Here is a 16,020-nt window from a genome sequence, read left to right as displayed (position 1 = left end):
AACGATGATAAAGGAAACAGGCCAGTGTTAGCTGTAAACAAGGTGAAAACGAGTTACGACACTCAAACGACTGAAAACACAGCTGTTAGTCCTGCGGCCTCATTTAGGCAAAGACTACATTCTACTGTAGAACGCGGGTACTTTGCATTCTCCTCGTGATCTCACGGGCTTCCTGAGGTCTCCAGCTTCCTCCCACAAAGGTTTGTCGTCCATCATAAATGACCACGTGGTGTTGGTTAATGGCAAGGAGTCACAGAGGAGTTCACAAATGGATGTGGGCAACAAGTCTGTGTGTGAGAGAGAACAAATTGCAGATGAGGACAGAAGGGGGAAATGGGGATTTTTCACGGGAGCCAGAATGGATCCAATGGGAAGAAGGTTCCTTTTTGTAGCTAAATTAAAAACAAGACGGCTCGTGTCAGAATGGAGACCTACAGCAGACAATGGGCAATTCATTTCAGTGATGCACTTGAAGCCAGACACCAACTCCAAATGTCTTTGAAAATATTTAATTATCAAGAATATCTCCTAACATCAGTCTATTAAAATAATTTGCATCAGAACACCATTCCAGAGGAATAAAAGAGCAAACCGAACATCATATACAACATGAGACAGGAACATAATGGATCCGTTGTAAATAATGTAGACAAATAACAAAATATTTAGTCAATATTTATAGATTTTATTTTGAGGAAATACAAGCCACGGCATTAAATGTTTTTCCATCATCATAGCTATTGAGTTTGTCTGTATTTTTGTGCTTCACCCCTCTATACAGTCCGTTCCTGAGCAACTGTTGCTCCATTAATAGACACCTTCTCTGATATCTCTTGACTGAGTACCCATGCTCTTGAAATTTGGTGGGAAGCATCTTTGGAAAGCATTAAAACTATTGTAGGACAAAATTCTTGTTTAATAATCCCATTGTTTTCTATGGTTGCTTCTATTGAAGAACGTATTTAATTTGACATTGTTTGGCCAGACGAGTGGTGTAATACCACATCCCCTTTCAACTGTTCCTCATCTGTGGCAACGTGTCATTCATAAACGTGGAACAATTCATTAGAAGGTTATTTTGGTCATGCTCTTATTGTTAAGTTTTTTCCTAATCCAAAAACCCCCCCCACACATTATACTTCAGATGGATGCTGCGTTTGTATTTTGCTCGATTCAGATGAAGGGAAACACCAGCTTGAAGTTCAGGAATGTCAAATTCATTTGTCAGTGCTCTAAACCTCCCTTTGCATCAGGTATATTTAGTTAGCTACAGAGTCGTTGCACGCATCCATCTTTTTTCCCTCGAGACTTCAGCTGACCATCACGCGGAGTGCTGATTGCACAAGGAAGTGGAGTTTAAAATGACCTGTCCACGAAATCAGCCCCAGTCATACAAGCTTGAAATTGAAAAAAAAACACATGAGGAAAATAAATACCCATGAGAGCGCTTTTAATTCCACACAAAGATGCAAAGCAAAATTAAAAAGTAAAGAATGATACTTTAAAATATGACAGTGACAGTGCAGTTCAAGGGGAAAGACAGCACAAACACCAGCATTCAGATCCTCGAGTCCTGAATGATCTATGTGGGCAAGGGAGGATTTTGATCACAAAACATTCAACACCGTTGCACACAGTTTATTCTTTCCCTTTTAATGCAACCATATATTAGGTTGATATTTCTTGTACATTACAAAATTATTTTTTTCTATAAACACAGAATTTTATAATGTGTACTTCAAGACCACATTCAACAGGCCTGCAGGTGATCTTAATGCAGACTGCATTTGCCAGCCGCCCTGTAGAAATGAAGACACAAAAAGCTAGAGGAACTCAGCGGGACAGGCAGCATCTCTGGAGAGAAGGAATGGGTGACGTTTCGGGTCGAGACCCTTCTTCACTTGACCCGAAACGTCCTTTGTCTCCAGAGATGCTGCCTGTCCCGCTGAGTTCCTCCAGCTGTTTGTGTCTACCTTTGGTTTAAACCAGCATCTGCAGTTCCTTCTTACACGCCCAATAGAAATTCTTACATTTACAGTCATTGCTTCTACACACTGCCATCACCAATGAAAACAAAATCAACATATACACTGATACTGGGAAAACATACTGGGAAAATTAATCGGATCAAAATGAACAAAACTGTATACAGAGGCTTAGACGTGGCAATAAATATATTTTTTGTGTTAGGTAACAAGGTCTCCAAGCTCCTGCTCCATCTAGAATAAAACATTCAACCCCATACCTTAATGCCATTATGATAATCCACCATGGCATCTTAAACTTTATTGTCGAGCAGACTTATACATTACAGTGTATAACTTCAAGAATTTATTCTGTAGGTTTGCCAATTTTTATGCGCCAGCTTTTCATATTCCTACTGCCAATGAAAAGCTTTAATCAGGATTGAAACACTGTTTGAAAAGATCCACGTCTTTGGAGTCCATTGCAAAATCCACTCTCCGAGGTGCATGTAATTCTGCTTCAGATGACAGTAGTATCTCAACCACCCCCCCCCCCCCCACCACCCCCACCCCCAAAAAACAAGGTGATCATTGATTAGTTCCAACTCACGAACCATAACAGTTACTTGGAGATCTGTTGCTGAATGTGAAGAAGAAACTCATAATATGACAATGCAGATTCTGTTCTGTCCTCCACCAACTGCTGAAAAAAGTTTGTTTTGAAAGGAGCATCGTCCCTGTTAACATTTAAACAAACATTCAGTTTATTAAACTCCGCGAGCACAATTTGAGCATCAATCAAAAGACACAACATCAATTAAAAAGACAGCAGATTTTCTGATGACAACATGATAGCCAGTCCTCGGACTACCCTGTTTCTTCCAGGGAGGCCCTGAGCCCATGACGTGTTTTTCTTTGCAGATTCCTCTGCAAGATGGATAGCTCTGAATCAATCTGTGGATCGGTGCAAAACACGGCTTCTGGCATATGAATGGTTGCACACAGAATGCCTTTGACAGCTGTGAAACTATGCCCTGAGCTCACAAAGCTATTACTGAAATTGAATGTTTGCGACTGTCATTGACATCCGCAAAAATTCAACAACGACATGGTGGTGCAGCGGTAGAGTTGCTGCCTCACAGCGCCAGAGACTAGCGCTCGACCCCGACTAACGGTGCTGTCTGTACGGAGTTTGTACGTTCTTCCTGTGACCTGGGTAGGTTTTCTTCGAGAGCTTCGGTTTCCTCCCACACTCCAAAGTGTTAGTGTGCGGGGATCGCTGGTCGGTGCGGACTCGGTGGGCCGAAGACCCTGTTTCGGCGCTGCATCTCTAAACTAAACTAAACCAAACCGCTTGAGAACCATCAAAAATATGCAGAAAATTAAATATAAAAACTTAAAACTAAAACACAAACAGACTCATCTTAATTTAAAGACAATTAACTCAGTTTAAATGTAATCAACCGGGTCACATATTACCTCAGTTGCTTAACACACAGATTTCCCGGTCTGAGAGCAGGAAAGCCTGTGTTATTCTATTGGACTTTGTGGACAACATAAATGACATTGCGGAAGGTTTGCTGGCTTGCTTGAGCCAGAGCCAGAGATCTGGACTTACAGCAAGAAACATGGCCTAATTTCACAGAGTAATGAATGTCTGGATAAAGATTCACTTCATGCAAATTTTATGCCATACTAGACAGACGTGGACCCGTTGGGTCCAAACCTCTTCTGCGCCCCCCCCCCCCCCCCCCGGGGGCGGGCGAAGGGGGAGAGGAAAGGGGAGAGGGAGCCATTCACCCCGGCCCTGGGTGGCCAGAGCGACCCGTGGACCCGTTGGGTGCAAGCCTCTCCTGCAGCGGCACCTCGACGGCCGTTGCTTTGAGCGGGAAGAAGCCCCGGCAGACAACCAGTGCGCTTTGAGCGCACGAGCGGATCCAGCGGCCATCTTACATAAGTATTAGATCAACCGGCCCCAACTGCGTAGGCGCGGACACGTTGGGTTCCCATTGTCACGTCCAACACGGAGGTATTACTGCGCAGGCACGGCTGAAGGGCAGGGCAAGTGGAAAAGGGATTTATTAAAGTTTTTTAAGTGATTTTTAAAGTTTAAAAAGTGACTAACTTTTAAAATATAACAACCATTTGAACTGCAGGCCAATGGTGAGTAAGGTGGGCCTAAAATTGTTGCGCTATCGTGTACCGTTTTGGCTGCATTTCGGGTACGCTCAAACAATCAAACAGACAATATGAGAGTTTTAGTAATGTATAGATTTAAGGAGTTATGTTTCACCCATATGAGATTAAAAATAAAACTGAACTGGGCTAATAGCACCTGGGGAGGGTACCTAAACCTTGAAATTTAATTTCAGATTCAGCCTGAAGATGAACTGCCAAAACAACAAGATCATTCTGGATGCTCGTTCAGCTAGTTTAGTTTAGTTTAGTTTATAGATACAGCGTGGAAACAAGCTCTTCGGCCCCACCGAATCTGCGCCGACCAGCGGTTATTCCGTACACTAGCACTATCTTACACACTAGGGAAAATTTACAATTTTTAACAAAGCCAAATTTTAGTTTAGAGATACAGCATGGAAACAGGCCCTTCGGCCCACCGGGTTCGCGCCGACTAGAGCCCCACATATTAAAACCATCCTACACCCACTAGGGACAATTTTTACATTTACCAAGTCAATTATCCTACAAACCTGTATGTCTTTGGAGTGTGGGAGGAAACCAAAGATCTCGAAGAAAACCCACGCAGGTCACGGGGAGAACGTACAAACTCCGTATAGACGGCGCCCGTAGTCAGGATGGAACCCGGGTCTCCGGCGCTGCATTCGCTGTAAGGCATCAACTCTACCGCTGCGCCACCGTGCGCCCAGAGTCTGAGTGCTCTTTTCAGCGCAACACGAGCGTATGTATTTACAGCTTGATTTGAATATTTTTTACTACCATGTCAACATAATGTGTTATACTCACTTCACAACATGAAGAATGGATAGAAATGGTCTACTATCGCGAAGCCAGGAGACAAAACTGGTAACTCTTTGAGATAATGCTGTATCCAATTCTGGTAGTTGATACTTTTGCACCAAAGCAGTAAACAATCAAGGTAGGAATCGGAGAAACAAGAGTAAAAAAATTAATCTGTGATACCTTGCAGCTTTAAAATGTACAAAATCAAGCTGCCAATTTGAGGACAGCAAGGTGCAAAAAAAAAAAAGATCAGACAACATGAAAAACAAAAAATCCTTGACCTAAAACATTAATTTTATCTCTTACAATGTCTTTTTAATGCAAGTGATCAAAAATAATCAATTGCTTCAATTGATTAAAAGAACCCAGCTCTTTTAGGGGTGCTAATTTTGAGCTACAACATTAATCTACTTGGATTCTCTCCTGCAAGGTTCCCTCCTAGAGAAGATGAGGTTAAGCAAATCATGAAAAATGTTCACAGTGGCATCCGAAAACATTCATACAGTAAATTCAAGAGTATAATGCCATACTTCTGCCACTGGCCACCCCTGCCACTCTTAGCTACCTCTTCCTGCTATGTACTTCATTTTCTCATCCTCAACACCTCATCTAACCAGGAACATCCTGTAAAGTATAATTGAAATGGGAACATCTTTTGCCCCACTGATGGTACTCCATTCAGGTACTTATCATCCCACCAACTCACAAACCTCATCAACTTCCATGTTGTTGGCAGTGTTCCGTCTAGGGTTGCCAACTTCCTCACTCCCAAATACGGGACATGGTGACGTCACCCAGCCGGTGGCCACGTGCTCCCGCTCCACCAAAGGCAGCCACCCTGGCTTGGAGGCGGGTTGCTATGCAACCTCCATCAGGCGGCACCCGGGCCTTCGAACCTAGATTGTCCAGAGCCTACAGCGCCCCCCGGGCCTATTACCGCATTAGCCCCGGGGGGCACTGTAGGCCCGGACGCTGTAGGCCCCTACACTGCAGGCCCCAACCAACGCTGTTGGTCCCGACAATTTAGGTCCCGACAGTTTAGGGCCCGACACTCTAGGTTTCCGACATTTTAGCTCCGGACAGTGTAGGACCAGAGACCCGGGCGCCGTCTAACAGAGGTTGCGTAGCAACCCGCCTCCCGGCCCGGGCGGCTGCCATTGGTGGGGCGGGAGCACATGGCCGCCGGCTGGGTGAGGTCACGTGGGGCGCTGATGTCACCTTGTCCCGTATTTGGGAGTGAGGAAGTTGGCAACCCTAGAACACTCTCAACATGGAAGTTGAAGAGGTTTGGGAGTTGGTGGGATGAGAAGTACCTGAATGGAGTACCAATGGGGCAAAAACTGGAGTTGCAATAAGGTAACAACTGTTTGCTGTAACCAAATACATGTGGAATCCAGAAGCAAACTAGCCTGGTGGCTTGAACTTACTTTCTCACCACATGCTATTCGGAAATGACTTAAGATTTTTAGGGGGAAATATAAGCATTTCCTTACGCAACCCTGAACAACGGGGAAAACCTGAAACATTTATAAACAGTATATTACTGCTTTGACAGTTCAGGCTAAATGAAGAACAAGGTTGTGAAGTTAATTTTTGATCTTTCATGCCACAACATTTTCTGTTGATATGCTTGGCCTTGCCTTGAGAGAAATTCAGCCCATTTTTCATGCAGCTGTTATTGTCTGGAATTTTATTCACTGGTCAGTATAGATGCCTTACTGCTGACTGGAAATTCTGACCCGATAATGTGGAGGTACACGAGATATCTAACATTAAAACGGCAAATAGAAGCTTACTAATGCAGGAACTTAGGAAAGAAAGTAAACTAAGACGGAGTCACAGTCACACACCACGGAAACAGGCCCTTCGGCCCAACTCGTCCATATCGACCAGAATACCCTATCTAAGATAGTCCTATTTGTCTGTGTTTTGTCCATATCATGAACATAAGACATAGGAACAGAATTAGGCCATTCAGCCTATCAATTCTACTTTGCCATTCGAAGGCATTTATTTCATAAAATGCTGGAGTAACTCAGCAGGTCAGGCAGCATTTCAGGAGAGAAGGAATGGATACGTTTCAGTTCAAGACCCTTCTTCAGACCCGATTCTTCAGTCTCGACCCGAAACGTCACCCATTCCTTCTCTCCTGAGATGCTGCCTGGCCTGCTGAGTTACTCCAGCATTTTATGAAATAAATACCTTCGATTTGTACCAGCATCTGCAGCTATTTTCTTACCATTCAATCATGGCTGATCTATTTTCCCTCTCAATCCCATTCATCCCGTAACCTTTAATGCCGTTCCTAATCCAGAACCTACCAATCTCCGGTTTAAAAATACCCAATGTCTTGGCCTCCAAAGTTGCCTGTTGCAATAAATTCCACAGATTCACCACCCTCTGGCAAAAGAAATTCATCCTTATCTCCATTCCAAAGGTACGCCCTTTTATTCTGAGGCTGTACCCTCGGGTTCTTACTCTTCCATTACACGAAACATCCTCTCCACATCCACTCTATCCAGGCCTTTCACTATCCAGTAGGTTTCAATGAGACCCCCCCCACCATCCATTTACACTCCACAAATACAGGTCCAGCCTTCAAACACTCCTCATATGTTAATCCGATCATCCCCAGGATCATTCTTGTAAACGGTGTAGGAAAAAAAACTGCAGATGCTGATTTAAATCGAAGGTAGACACAAAATGCAGGAGTAACTCAGCGGGTCAGGCAGCATCTCGGGAGAGAAGGAATGGGTGACGTTTTGCGTGGAGACTGATGGGTCTGAAGAAGGGTCTCGACCCGAATCATCACCCATTCCTTCTCTCCCGAGATGCTGCCTGTCCCGCTGAGTTACTCCAGCATTTTGAGTCTACCCTCATTCTTGTAAACCTTCTCTGGACCCTCTCCAATGCCAGCACATCCTTCCTCAGATCTGGGGTCCAAAACTGCTCACAATATTCCAAACGTGGCCCCACCAGCTTTCGATAACGTCTCAGCATTACATCCTTGCCTTTATGTTCTGCTTCCCTCAAAATGAACGATAGGCATTGCATTTGCCTTCCTTACTGCTGACGCAACCTGCAAATTAGCCGTTTTAGAATCCTGCACCAGCATTCCCAAGGCCCTTTGCACCTCAGTTTTCTGAATCCTCGCCACATTGAGAAAGTAACCTCCACCTTGATTCCTTCTGGCAAGGTGCATGCCCATACACTTTGCAATGCTGTATTCCGTTTACCACCACTTTGCCCGCCCGACCAACCTGTCCACATCCTCTGCAGACTCACCACTTCCTCAGCATTACCTGCCCCTCTGCCCATCTTCATGCCCTTATCTCACAGAATCATTAATGCAAGGATGAAATATTCACTTTACCCAAATTTTATGTTATACTTAAGGTTTTATGCTTCGCCCTTTCCTGTCCATGTGTATTTTAAATATTAATCGACACAAAATGCTGGAGTAACTCAGCAGGACAGGCAGCACCTCTGGAGAGAAGGAATGGGTGGAGACCCTTCATATTGTTATAGTATCTGTCTCAACTACCTCATCTGGCAGCTCGATCCATACACCCACCACCTCCTGAGTGAAAAAATTGCCCCTCAGGTATGTAGTAAATCCCGTTCCTCTCACCTTAAACTCACATTCTCTGGTTCTCGATCCCCCTACTCCAAGTGAAAGACTGTGCAAGATGGTGATGGAAATCTTTTATCCATTGGAAGCAAGATCCATTTTAAACCCAACAGACATTACATTTTAGAGCCATTCAAACACTTAGCCATTAAGCCAACACATTTTCATGAGCTTCTTTTGCTCTATTAACTTACCAGATTTTGTGGAATAGAAGCGTAGTTAGAAAATCCAAGCACGTTATTAATAAAGCTGCTGCTGCAATTTTTGCCAATCCAGAGGTACATAACCTAAAAAGATATTCAAAACTATTAACTGGTATGGGGAGATGCACATGAAAATATGAATTCATATAATTTATGGACAAATTAAAACTGTAGCCTTGTGCATTTCGAATAGCCTTACACAAAGAGAAAACACTGGAAACTATTATTTAGAGAGTGGCAGCAGGCAGATTAGAAAACATAATAGGATTGGGCAGAGTCGACATAGACTGTTGGGCGGCACAGTAGCGCAGCGGTAGAGTTACACCAGAGACCCGGGTTCCATCCCGACTACGGGTGCTGTCTGTACGGAGTTTGTACGTTCTCCCCGTGACCTGCGTCGGTTTTCTCCGAGATCTTTGGTTTCCTCCCACACTCCAAAGACGTACAGGTTTGTAGGTTAATTGACTGGGTATAAATGTAAATCGGCCCTAGTGTGTGCCGGATCGTGTTAATGTGCGGGGATCGCTAGTCGGTGCAGACTTGCTGGGCAGAAGGGCCTGTTTCTAAACTAAACTGAGAGTCATGAAGGGGAATGCATTGTTTGATAAAAGCTGCTTTTTTGTAACGAGCAGAATAAATAAGGCCGAACCAGTTGATGTGGTATATTTGGACTCCAAAGTCCTTCACTGAGGTGTCACACAGAGGTTGGCGTTATAGTTGTTTGGTGTTATAGCTGTTTAAGAGTGTATTTGACATTTACGAATATTTGTTTGGATAACTGAGTGATTTTGTATTATGGTGGTGGGTTTGTTCGGTATTGTTTTGTAGTGTATATATATAATTCTTGTAATAATTGATTACATTTATTTTTGTAAAAAATAAGTTTTAGATTTAGATTTAGAGATACAGCGCGGAAACAGGCCCTTTGGCCCACCGAGTCCGCGCCGCCCAGCGATCCCCGCACATTAACACTATCCTACACCCACTAGGGACATTTTTTACATTTACCCAGTCAATTAACCTACATACCTGTACGTCTTTGGAGTGTGGGAGGAAACCAAAGATCTCGGAGAAAACCCACGCAGGTCACGGGGAGAACGTACAAACTCCATACAGATGGCGCCCGTAGTCAGGATCGAACCTGAGTCTCCGGCGCTGCATTCTCCGTAAGGCAGCAACTCTACCGCTGCGCTACCAGTGTACAGCACTGAAGGTAACATACAATCGTGGGGAGGAATCAATGGGTAATTTTGGGGATGGGAAGCTGTGACTAGCTAAGTGACTAAGGGCTCCAGTAGGAGAGGGTCAAGGATAATATGTCCAAGTACGCCAATGATACAAAGCAAGTTGACACTCTGGGCTGAGAGGAGGCGGCAGCAAGCGTTAGTTGAATTACGTGCCATGTTAAGTAAGTGGGTAAAGACGTGGCAGATGGAATAGGGTGTGCAGAAATGGTAGGACATTAACATTAGTGGGAAAATAGAAAAGCCAACTTATTTTTAAAGCATGTTTAGGGAGGAACTGCAGATGCTGGTTTAAACCAAAGATGGACACAAAAATCTGGAGTAGCTCAGCGGGACGGGCAGCATCACTGGAGAGAAGGAATGGGTGACGTTTTGGGTCGATTGCAATTAGATTGAAGGGTGTTTAGTGGTCAGAGATCTTTCCTGGCCATGGCGAGTGTGCAATTGGAAATATTTGGGTCTCCCTATCTAAGGTAAGACATATTTACAATAAAAACAAATGGAGCAAAGGTTTACCATATTGATTCATTGGACTCAGGTTTATTGGACCAGGCAGACTTGGCCTATCCTCTGCAGAGCTGAGTAAAATAAGATATGTCAGTGAAGTTTACAAAATTCTTCTGGGGCTTGGCAGATCAGGTATGGACTTGAAGATTGGCCAGGCTGAGGTTTAGTTTAGTTTAGAGATACAGCGTGGAAACAGACCCTTCGTCCTGACCAACGATCTCCTACACATTACACACTAGGGCCAATTTTACAGTTAACCTAAAAACCTGCACGTCTTTGGAATGTGGGAGGGACTTGGAGAATGTGGGAGGGACTTGGAGAAAACCCACAGGGAGAACGATCTCCGCTGGGTGTGGGAGCGAGATCACCGAGGTGACATGGGTGAGGGATCCGCTCACAACAGCAGGGGGATAACCACGTTTACTAAAGAAAGAGGACACTTGGATATCCTTAAAGTGGAAAGCCTCAGCTTGGGAGCAGCTGCAGTGCAGACGGAGACATTGTGAGTAAAAGATGCCGTCCTTGCAAGAGGCAGGGTGGAAGGAGGTGTAGTCAAGATAACTGTGGGGATCGATAGGTTTATAGTAGATATCGGTCGAAGGTCTGTTGCCTATGATGGAGACAGAGAGATCGAGAAAGGGGAGAGAGGTGTCAGAGATAGTCCAAGTGAATTTGCTGGGCAGCGGGGAAGTTAGTGGAAGTGTGGTGAAGTTGATGAAATCATTGAGAACTTGTTATCAGGGCAGAAGAATTAGGCATATTTGGGCAGAAGAAAGGACAGAACAATTAGGCATATATTTTCAGCAGTTTTTATTGTAGAAGGTACAAACATTCCCTTAACTGACAGAAAATTGGGGAGATAAAGGTATTAATTGGCATTAAACATATTGATGGGGTTAAAGGATGATAAATCTAGATCATGATTTTCAACAAAATAATCATATAAACAGTTGCTACAAAGAATGTGGAGGCATTTGATTTAACCTTTCAAAAATAATTATTTTTGTTATTATTGTTTATAAACTGCATATATATATATATATATATATGTATGCGTGTATGCATATATATATATATATGTATATATGTATGTATTAATGTGGCATATGTATGGATATATGTATGTTTGTGTGTGTGTGTGCGTGTGTATATTATGTGTAGATTAGATAAAGTTTGTGAATTAATTGAGTAGCGTGCATTAGGGGTAGGAATAAATAAGTGTATACTTCCTCCTACTCCTTTTCGAACATGTAAGATTTAATTAGTGTTGTTTATGAGAATTTATTCATTGAGCTGAAGATGTGTCTGAATGGTAGCAACATCACCTAGTGGTCACCCCCAAGAACAACACCAGTCAATTGTAGTGCAAAACTTAGGGATTGTAACATCTAGTCCGACTAATCAATATCGTTCATTTCATTTTATTGTTATTTTGTTATTATGTTTTTGTTTTACAGGTTCGAAATAAAAAAATGAACAAACACACAACCAAATTAGATTCTAGAGAGTTACCAAAGAATTGGAAAGCTACCTGTTTGACACCCTTATTCAAAAAGAATGGGAGGCAGAACAAAAGCTGGTTAGCCTAACTGCTATGACTGGAAAAACGTTTCTATCATTGAAGGTAATCGCAGGATATATGAAAAATCATAATTCGATCATAAAGAGTTAATGTGATTCATGCCAGGGTTGGCAACTTGTAAGCTGTGGGGATCAGTGCTGGGCTCTCAGCTGTATAAATATTTATCAATAATTTAGAAGGAGTAAGTCAGTGCACAGTAACTATGTCTGTGGAAGGGAAGGAAAGCTGTGAGGAGGATATGGAAGGTTTACACGGTGGCGCAGCGGTAGAGTTGCTGCCTTACAGCGAATGCAGCGCCGGAGACCTGGGTTCAATCCCGACCATGGGCGCTGTCTGTATGGAGTTTGTACGTTCTCCCCGTGACCTGCGTGGGTTTTCTCCGAGATCTTCGGTTTCCTCCCACACTCCAAAGACTTACAGGTTTGTAGGTTAATTGGCATGGTATAAATGTAAAGAAATTGTCCCTAGTGTGTGTGTGTAGGGTAGTGTTAATGTGCGGTGATTGCTGGTCGGTGCGGACACAAGGGGGGGGGGGGGGGAGGGAGGGGGGCGAAGGGCTTGTTATCACGCTGAATCACTAAACTAAACTAATACTGTGTTTTGTTTTGAGGGATGAGAGGATGAAAGTGGAAAAGTCTTATTAACACTGGGTATTCATTGTTGGACAGACACTGAATCAATTTCGCACTGGGACAAATTTGGTCCCAAATGGCAATATCATTCGCACTGTCTATCTTGCGTTATAAAAGGAGTATTTCCTTAAAAAAACAAAGTGGTTGTAATTTCCTGCTAATGCTAATACTCTATTTTGAAGTCTTTGCACAGATTCAGTTGAAGAGGTTTTGGCAAACGTTTATGGGACAAAAATCATCAGAATGAACCTCCAGAATCAGAATTCCCATGTTTGGAACCTCTTTGGTAAAATTCTGAACCTGCAAGATAAATACGCCACAAATATCGAATAAAATGATAACCAGTCTTCAGAGCCACTGGTGAAAGAAAATGAGAAAATCTTGGCCCCATGACTGGTAGGGCTGATTCTCACTGATAAACAGATAAACGAGATCAGCTGCATTTTTAATCAACAAACATTATAAAAATTTAGACTAAATGTTTAAAGAATAATTTCCTAATTTCTTATACTGTATACCAAACGCACAAGAATTACAATCAGGTTTAGCAGATTTAAAACAAACTACTTACAGAACAACAATCCATCAGGAAAGCACCCTCTTTTGATAGTTTTTCTGCAGAAAGTTGCAAAATGTGTGGCTGAGGGACACTTTTGTCACCAACTGTGATGGAACCCTATCGGGAGCACAAAGGTAAATTAAAAACAATATTTTACTGCGTGTGTTTTCTCCGAGATCTTTGGTCTCCTCCCACACTCCAAAGACGTCCGGGTTTGTAGATTAATCGGCTTGGGTTTGTAGACTTGGTATAGGTGAAAACTGTCCCAAGCGAGTGTAGGCTTGTGTTAATGTGCGGTGCACACTCGCTGGGCCTGCTTCCTCTGTATCTCTCAACTAAACTAAACTAATGAGAAAAATTTAGAGTTAAAGACTCCTTCATTGACCTCACCCACTCCAATATCACCCCCTCTGAACGCACAGCGCTCTACTCACCCAGCAGCAATGTCAACCACGTCATCACACCTGCAGACAAGGGAGCTGCCACTGTGGTCTGGTGGACTGACCGCAAAGTTACTGAGGCTTGGTGACAGTTCCCGAACACCTCCTCGTGCCAAGTCATTGACCATGGCATTACCAACGAGCACCGGGCTACCGTCTCGCAAACCACCACATGTCTCATCATTCCCCCCCTCCACGGCCTCCAACCTGATAATTCCCAAACCTCATATAGCCGGCTTCTATTTTCTACCCAAAAATCACACACAAGACTGTCCTGGTAGGCTCACGGTATCTGCCTGCTTTAGCCCTGTTGAATTCATCTCCTCATACCTAGACCTGATCTAGTCCCTTCCCACCTGTATCTGATACACCTCACCCTCTCTCCACCACTTCAACAACTTCCAAATCCTGCCTCATGTTTCCAATGGATGTCCAGTCCTTCTGTACTTCAGATCCCTGCCTGGATTGCCTCAGGGCCCTCCCGTTTCTTCCCAAAACAGAGACTCAACCAGTTCTCCTCTAGCAACTCTCTCCTCCACCTGGTGGAACGCATCTTCACTTTGAAACAACGTTCCTTCGATATCTCTCACTAAAGGAATCTAAAAATCTCAATTGCCATCTATAGTACAAAATTCAAGCATTGCACTATCTCGACTTCCATCACACCAGAAGCAACATTTACATCATTTGTAATACTAAGCAAAAGTTGTTTTAAAAAAAAATAGATGTACAAAGTATCAAATTTATTAAACTAAGCATTACTAGATATCTGATGACCAAGAACATTAATTAAAATGACTTAATTATGACTTAATAACTTCAAAAAATAATTAATTCCAGCATCTAATTTGTAATGCTAAGCAAAAGTAAACATTTTTCTAAATAGGAGATGTACAAAATATTAGATTCATTAGACTAAACATTACTCTGATCTCCCGGTTGCTCAGCACTTCGACTCCCCCTCCCACTCCCAGTCTGACCTTTCTGTCCTGGGCCTCCTCCATTGTCAGGGTGAGGCCCAGCGCAAATTGGAGGAACAGCACCTCCTATTTCGCTTGGGTAGCTTACACCCCAGCGGTATGAACATTGACTTCTCTAACTTCAAATAGCCCTTGCTTTCCCTCTCTCTCCATCACCTCCCCCATCCCAGTTCTCCCACCAGTTTCACTACATTCTATCTCTGTCCCACCCCCTCCCCTGACATCAGTCTGAAGAAGGGTCTCGACCCGAAACGTCACCCATTCCTTCTCTCCAGAGATGCTGCCTGTCCTGTTGAGTTACTCCGGCATTTTGTGTCTCCCTTTGATTACTAGACACCTGACAACCAAGAACATTAATTAAAATGACTTAATTATGACTTAAAAAAATAATTAATTACTGCATCTACAGTCTTTTGTGACTCCATGGTTTCATATCATATCATATCATATATATACAGCGCGGAAACAGGCCTTTTCGGCCCACCAAGTCCGCGCCGCCCAGCGATCCCCGCACATTAACGCCATTCTACACACACTAGGGACAATTTTTTACATTTACCCAGTCAAATTAATCTACATACCCGTACGTCTTTGGAGTGTGGGAGGAAACCGAAGATCTCGGAGAAAACCCACGCAGGTCACGGGGAGAATGTACAAACTCCGTACAGTGCAGCACCCGTAGTCAGGATCGAACCTGAGTCTCCGGCGCTGCATTCGCTGTAAAGCAGCAACTCTACCGCTGCGCTACCGTGCCGCCCATGCACTTTCAAATGCATTTTATTTGCTACTTATGTGAAACTTTACTTACTAGTCTGACCTGTCTGACCTGTGCACAATTAATTCTGCATTACAAAGATGGAAGGATCAATTATCACCAATCAGGAAACAAAAAATATATATGATAATCTGAGCTGCATCTTGCTGTGACCATGAACAGAACCTTGGACTATCTTTGATCGGACTTTACCTTGCACAAAATGTTATTCCCTATTATGTATCCATACACTGTGGAAGACCCGATTGTAATTATGTATTGCCTTTACATATGTATTGTCTTTGTTGCACGCAACAAAAGCTTTTCACTGTACCTCGGTAAAAGTGGCAACTAAACTAAACTAAACAGAACTGACAACATGCAGCCATTTCACCGAACATTAGCTTCAAGAATCTGGGACTTTGTGACAGATGTTGGAGAGGAGTTCAGAGGAGGGTGGTGAATCTGTGGAATTTGTTGCCACAGAAGGCTGTGGAGGCCAAGTCAACTGATATTTTTTAAGGCAGAGATAGGTGGATTCTTCA

At 43.3% G+C, this 16,020-nt stretch overlaps 1 protein-coding gene across 3 annotated transcripts in view; it reads right to left on the bottom strand.

Annotated features, from left to right (window-relative positions):
• Nucleotides 1-674: 674 nt before the first annotated feature.
• LOC144597728 (protein transport protein Sec24B-like) overlaps nt 675-16,020 on the bottom strand; it is a 122,117-nt gene continuing 106,771 nt past the window's right edge. For 2 of the 3 annotated variants that reach the window (XM_078407261.1, XM_078407264.1), the window contains 4 exons: nt 13,314-13,418; nt 8,769-8,861; nt 4,947-5,050; nt 1,886-2,701 (listed from right to left, as the gene is read on the bottom strand). In XM_078407261.1, the coding sequence (XP_078263387.1) occupies nt 2,587-2,701; nt 4,947-5,050; nt 8,769-8,861; nt 13,314-13,418 (417 nt within the window). In that variant the 3' untranslated portion in view covers nt 1,886-2,586. Of the gene's footprint in view, nt 1,398-1,885; nt 2,702-4,946; nt 5,051-8,768; nt 8,862-13,313; nt 13,419-16,020 lie in introns of those variants that run through there. The other variant, XM_078407263.1, reaches the window with a different exon arrangement.

Source organism: Rhinoraja longicauda, chromosome 1, assembly GCF_053455715.1.
Source record: "Rhinoraja longicauda isolate Sanriku21f chromosome 1, sRhiLon1.1, whole genome shotgun sequence".
Taxonomy (NCBI): Eukaryota; Metazoa; Chordata; class Chondrichthyes; order Rajiformes; family Arhynchobatidae; genus Rhinoraja; species Rhinoraja longicauda.
The sequence above is the reverse complement of the archived record's forward strand: the minus strand, read 5'-3'. Positions and strand labels throughout refer to the sequence as shown.